The sequence below is a fragment of the Rhinopithecus bieti genome, unplaced genomic scaffold (genome assembly GCF_001698545.2).
Source record: "Rhinopithecus bieti isolate Rb0 unplaced genomic scaffold, ASM169854v2 scaffold_11488, whole genome shotgun sequence".
Classification (NCBI taxonomy): Eukaryota; Metazoa; Chordata; class Mammalia; order Primates; family Cercopithecidae; genus Rhinopithecus; species Rhinopithecus bieti.
This window is the reverse complement of record NW_016806879.1, coordinates 339,954-346,188: the sequence shown is the minus strand read 5'-3', so window position 1 is coordinate 346,188 and position 6,235 is coordinate 339,954. Positions and strand designations below refer to the sequence as shown.

At 50.1% G+C, this 6,235-nt stretch overlaps 1 protein-coding gene across 1 annotated transcript in view; it reads right to left on the bottom strand.

Moving 5' to 3' along the window:
- Positions 1-1,872: 1,872 nt before the first annotated feature.
- Positions 1,873-6,235, bottom strand: part of AHNAK (AHNAK nucleoprotein) — a 31,633-nt gene continuing 27,270 nt past the window's right edge. The window contains 1 exon segment of the mRNA XM_017878381.1: positions 1,873-6,235. Within this exon segment, the coding sequence (XP_017733870.1) occupies positions 2,715-6,235 (3,521 nt within the window). The 3' untranslated portion in view covers positions 1,873-2,714.

Here is a 6,235-nt window from a genome sequence, read left to right as displayed (position 1 = left end):
CCACTCGCCCCACCGTCATCCACTCGCCCCACCGTCACCCACTCGCCCCACCATCACCCACTCGCCCCACCGTCGCCCACTCACCCCACCGTCGCCCACTCACCTCACCGTCGCCCACTCACCCCATCGCCCACTCACCCCGCCGTCGCCCACTCACCCCACCCTCCAGACACCAGGGCTACTCATCTTGAGCAGCACACACACTCTGACCTGCCCCACACTCTTGGCTTCAGAGTTGAGGAAGGAACAGATGGGTTTCCAGCGTGGTTGGTTGAGTGAAAGCAGCATCCCGGGGACAGCCCCAGGCCCTGTTAGGACAGACCATGATGTGTGCAGTTGTGTGCACCATTGAGCCTGAGCATGCTTATGGCTGGAGTGTCTGGGTGTGGCCCAGTGCAACCAGGGGGTTTCTGTAGAAGATGGGCTCATGGCTGTCTCTCTAGGAGTTCATGCCAGCTCTCGTGCTCTCCGTAAGTATGTATCTGACTGTCACATGAATGCTGCACACTTCATTGTGGAGCCGTCATGCAATGTATAACCCAAATACCTGGGCGAACTCTGGCACTATGAATGCTGCTATCCCAATTTTAAGGGTGAGGAAACTGAGGCTCAAACAGGTTAAGCATCTTGTCCAAATCACAAAAGAAGCTGTAGGTCGGTTATCTAAAAAGCAGCAGGGTATCCAGGGCCTCCCTCCCTCCCAACCTGTCTCTTTCCAAAACCAGGAGCCACCCTTCAGCTCCAAAACCCCCAGGGACACTGGCTCTGCTGGCCGAGGTGAGGATGAAGCTGGGAAATGCATGTCTGAAATCCAAGCAAGGACAGGTGGAGCCCGCACTGGCAGGAGATCCCACTGACAAGTTGATACTAGACAGGGAAGGATGGGGTGGGAGCTATTTTCTCTCTGTTCTGGGGGGATCCAGAGAGGTGCAGAGCTGCCTCCACTGGCAGAAATGTGGCATCTCTAAGGCATGGCAAGGGAGACAAGCTTGGTCCAAGTACAAGAAGGCATCACCCTCTGACCAGCAATGACCAACATTAGGAGCCAGTGACTAGAACCACCCCTCCCCCACCCCCACATATTGTCAACAGAGCTGGAAATCAAAAGGGGACTTTGGTCAGAAGAATTTTTCATAATATTTAGCCCTACAATGGACTAGAAAGAACCACAAAGATACCTTATACAAGATCGGCACCCTGGCCAGGCGCAGTGGCTCACACCTGTAATCCCAGCAATTTGGGAGGCCGAGGCGGGTGGATCACTGGAGGTCAGGAGTCTGAGACCAGCCTGGCCAACATGGTGAAACTCTGTCTCTACTAAATACAAAAATTAGCCCGGCGTAGAGGCAGGTGCCTGTAATCCCAGCTACTCGGGAGGCTGAGACAGGAAAATCGCTTGAACCCAGGAGGAGGAGGTTGCAGTAAGCTGAGATTGTGCCACTGCACTCCAGCCCGAGCGACAGCAGTCACTCAGCAAACCTGCAGCCGTGTCAGGGATAAATGGCAGACCAGCGATTCCTAAGCAGAGCCCTTTCGGTAATTCCAGGAGGCCTTTTAACCGTTCACATCTCTAACCCATTTAGAACCAGTTCTAATTCAGACATGAATTGTATATTCATATCTGAGGATGCAAAGTAGGTGAGTGGGTCCTGAGGCCAAGCCTCCCCTTGATTTCTCAGCAGTGGCACAACTAGCCTCACCATGAGAATCAAGAAGCAAAATTTTTCTCCCACTAGCTCCCAAAGATCACTGCCTTGTCACTGATGAAACTAGCAATGCCACCAGATGGATCTGGTGTGAACAGTCACAGCTGGCTGTGCCACTTCCCCAGGTTTCACACGCCCGCAATGCAGAATGCAAAGGCACAAGACATCAAGGTTAATAAACAGTTTTATTTGCCTTGTACAGCATCAATTTTTTTCTTACATTCTCAGTTAATTGGCCATTAAAGTGCTGGAAATTTTCTTAATCATGATAACATTTGTTAAAAAGAAATCAGAACTAATATCAGGAACATGGCGGCCTGAAGGAAACATTTTCCTTACAAAACACAGAAAATGGAAGCCCCTCATGTTGAGGGGGTGGGTTGGACAATTTGCAAACAGGTTCTAATTTCCTCTCACCGTCAGCACCAAACTGGCTGGGACCACCACCCCTGGGTGAAAGAAGCAACGCTAAAGAATCCTAAAAACACCCACACACTCTGACTGCCGCCACCTCTGGGCCATCTGTGGGTGTTTGCTGTTTGAACAGATCCAATCTCAGAAAAGAGGAAGACCTGACCTCCGTCTGCAACCCATCACCCCACCCACCCTTACTAACAAAAGCCCCAAAGTCATTACAATGAAAAAGTGGGTTTCCATTACCCCAAAACTAACAATGTTCAGTAAAAATGAGGATAATAAACACAAAAGCTTGCGTAGTAAACAGGAGCTCTCAGCAGTCAATGCAAAAAATATATATATATGAAATCTTAAGGCAAATACTGTTGACTTTGCACATGAGCTGGACGAACTTGGAACTCTTTACCTATCTGTATAGTTCCAGGAGCCTACAGGCGGTCGGTTTTTCAGCGCTTGCCACCGGGCCAGGCAAGATCTTTGCATGATTGCTGAGGCGGGCGGTGTGCTTCCCTTTGGAGTTTATATAGGAACACAGCCAAGGCTGATGTTTTGTTATATATATATATATATGTACACACATACAAGGGCCTGCTACTCTTCCTTTGTGGAAACTGACAGCTCCACCTCAGGAAGCTGGATGCCAACCTTATTCCCACTGTCATTGCTAGAAGAGGAGGACAGTCGGGATTTCTTAGAGGCCAGGGACACCCCACTGCCCTGTAACTTGCCTGTCTCATCATCACTCCCAGTCACCTCATAATGACCTTTGCTCTTTGACCCCAATCCACCAAAGGTACCGAATTTCAGCTTCCCGTGTTTCCCTTTAACTTTCCCGCCTTCCAGCGACACCTCCCCACCTTCAAACTCCAGAGTCCCCGTCGGGGTGGAAGGTCCAGAGAACTCTCTTTCATCACTGAATGAATTTGAGCGGTGCCGTGGCTTCTTACTTTTAAATAAGGAGAATTTGCCTTTTGGTGAAAAGGATTCGGCCTCTGCCTCTCCTTCCAGAGAGCCCAGGCTGGCCTTTGAACTTTTCAGGTCACCTTTGGACCCAGAAATGGATGCTTCTGGTGAGCCAGTGACACCACCTTTCCCTTTAGGTTTGGAAAAATTAAACTTGGGCATTTTGATTTTGGACTTTTTCAGTTTGACTTCAGACTCTTCCCACTCGCCGTCTCCAGCACCAGCTTGGACACTGGCCTCTGCTTTAGGGAAGTGAACATCCACCCCCACTTCCCTGCCAACCAGCTCACGGCCAGAGAAGGTAAATTTGGGGATCTTCATTTTAGGGAATGTTACTTTTCCAGATCCACTTTCCAAGTGACCTTGAGGCCCAGACACACTCAGCCCAGGAGCCTGGAGTCCGATCTGACCTCCTTTCACACCTCCTTCCACCTTTGGTCCTGAGAAATGAAGGCCCCCAGCAAACTTAGATGTGTCCAAGTTGAGAGCAGAGGAGACCTGGGGTCCCTTCCACTCACCTCCGGAACCTTTAACACTCACATGCCCTTCACCGAGGCTGATGTCTGGGGCACTGAGACCCCCTGAAACATCCACACCTCCTTTGACTTTTGGGCCCTTCAAGTTGATGGCAAAATCTGACTCAGGAGATGCCATATTAAAGGAAGGCCCCTTCACACTGACATCGGGAGCAGGCCCGTGGAAACCTACTTCTGAACCTTTCAGACCACCTTTGATTTCAGGACCAGAAATCTGCCCAGCTGGGAGTTTCACATTCACACCTGGCAGGTTCACATCACACCCAGAGGACTTAATTCCAGGCATCTGGAGGTTTCCTTCTAGGCCTTGAACACTGATGCCTGGAACACCTCCTCCAACAGTGGGGCCTTTGATCTCGCCAGTGGCCCCAAGGCTCCCTTTCACTTTTGGTCCTTCCAAGTTCAAGTCCACATTCGGTGGTGAAATCTGAGGCCCTTTCAAGTTCACATCCACACCTGGCCCCTTCAGTTCTCCGGAAACCTGCGGCCCCTTGGCATTAACGTGCAAGTCGGACCCTGGGGCAGAGAGGCCAAATTGGGGCAGGTTCATTTTGGGAAGTTTAATGCTGCCTTCGGATGCCTCCAAGCTTAGATCAGGAGCTCCTACGGATACTTTAGGGCATTTGATGTCACCAGAGACAGCCAGGTCTCCCTGCAGGCTTGGTCCCCTCAGTGTCACATCTGGTGCCCCAACGTTAAGCTTTGTTGTGGCATCGATCCCTGGCACTTTCACACCGTCTCCTCCCACCTGCACTTTGCCACCGACACTGCTGAGGTCGAGCCCTGGAGCATGCACCTTCATGCTGGGAACAGATGCATCCAGGTCTCCCTTCAAACTTGGTCCTTTCAAGTTCAGATCAAGGTCAGGCCCAGAGACTTTTGGCATAGAGAGGTTTACTGAAGGCAAGTCTACTCCCGGCCCCTTTAGAGAAACATTAGGCCCTTCGAGCTTAACATCTGGTCCTCTCAAGTCTCCTTCAAGAGAGGGTAGCTGAGCATGGATGTCGGCTCCCCCACCCTCCATTTTCACACCAGGGATGCCGATCTTGGGCATGGAAAACTTGGGGAACTTAATTCTTGCTTCCGGACCTTGCAGATCTACATCTGGTCCTTCCAGTCCCACGCTGGGGACATCACCCTTCATCTTTGGTCCTTTCAAGTTCACATTCACATCAGGGATGGAGACTTGAGGGGCAGAAATGCCGAAGGAAGGTGTTTTGACTTTAGCATCTGGGCCTTCGATATTGACATCAGGTGCATCCAAGTTTGCCTGCACTTTGAGGCCTTTCAGGTCACCCTCTATTTTTGGCATTGAGATGTCCACACCTGGCATCTTGACCTTGGGAGCCTTCGCCTTGATGTCAGGACCTTCGACGTGAATCCCTGGCGAAGAAAGTTCCAGATCAGGTGCCTGGAGTTCACCCTCCAATTTGGGGCTAGGGAGAGGAGCCTCAGCTTTAAATTTAGGTGATTTAATGTCAAACTCTACATCTGGGAAGTACATTTTTCCAAACATCGTTTTCTTGGTTTTCGGCGATTTCACGTCGACTTTGAGTGCAGCATCCGGCCCTGCGATGTTGACATCTACATCAGGAGCCTTGAGACTGGCATCAATTTCAGCCCCAGGAACATTCAGGTCAAATCCCTGTTTTTTGGCCTTAATTTTAGGACCACTCATATGAATTTTAGGCATTTTAAACTTACTTTTCTTCCCCTTGCCACCAACACTAATTTCAGGAGTCTCAAGGTTCAGCTCTGCCTCAGGAACAGTGACATCTAGTGAAGGTGATTTGATGTCAGCTTTGGGACTTTTTGCCCCAAATCCAAACTTGGGTTTCTTAAATTTGGGGATTTTAACATCTGGCCCTTCGATGTTAATATCTGGGCTGTCCATGTGTACATCTAAGCTTGGAGCTTCAACTTTGGGCCCCTTGAGGTCCACTTCACCACCTTCTAACTTCGGACCCGAAAATCCAATTTTTGGTGCCTTGAGATGCAAATCAACATCAGGAGCAGTTACTTTAGGAGCAGATATCTCCAGTGACGGCATCTTCAAAGATGGGCCACTGAGTTTGGCATTGGGGCCTTCGAAATCCAGGTTTGGACCTTTAAGGTCTACTTCTGGGCCTTTCAAAGTCCCTTCAACCTTAGGGACAGCCACATCATACTCTCCTTTTACTTTGGGTCCTTTCAAATCTAGGTCAACATCAGGTATGGAGATCTTGGGAGCTTTGATATTAATTTCAGGCATCTTGAACTTGGGGCCCTTCAGTTTTGCATCTGGACCTTCGATATTCACATCTGGAACATCAATGTCCACCTTGGGTCCCGAGACATCGATGTCGGCCTTGGGCAGGTTCACATCCACATCTGGGCCCTCTCCTTTGAAGCCAGGCATGCTGAATTTGGGCATTTTCACCTTGGGCATCTTCAGGTGCCAATCTGGGCCCTGAACATCCACATCAGGGGCGTTGATGTCCACTTTTAGGCCCTTGATGTCAACTTCTGGGCCCTTGAGATCGCCTTCCACTTTAGGAAGGGAAACATCCACATCGCCCTTCACTTTGGGGCCTTTCAGGTTTAAGTCAAAGTCAGGCATGGAGATCTTGGGGC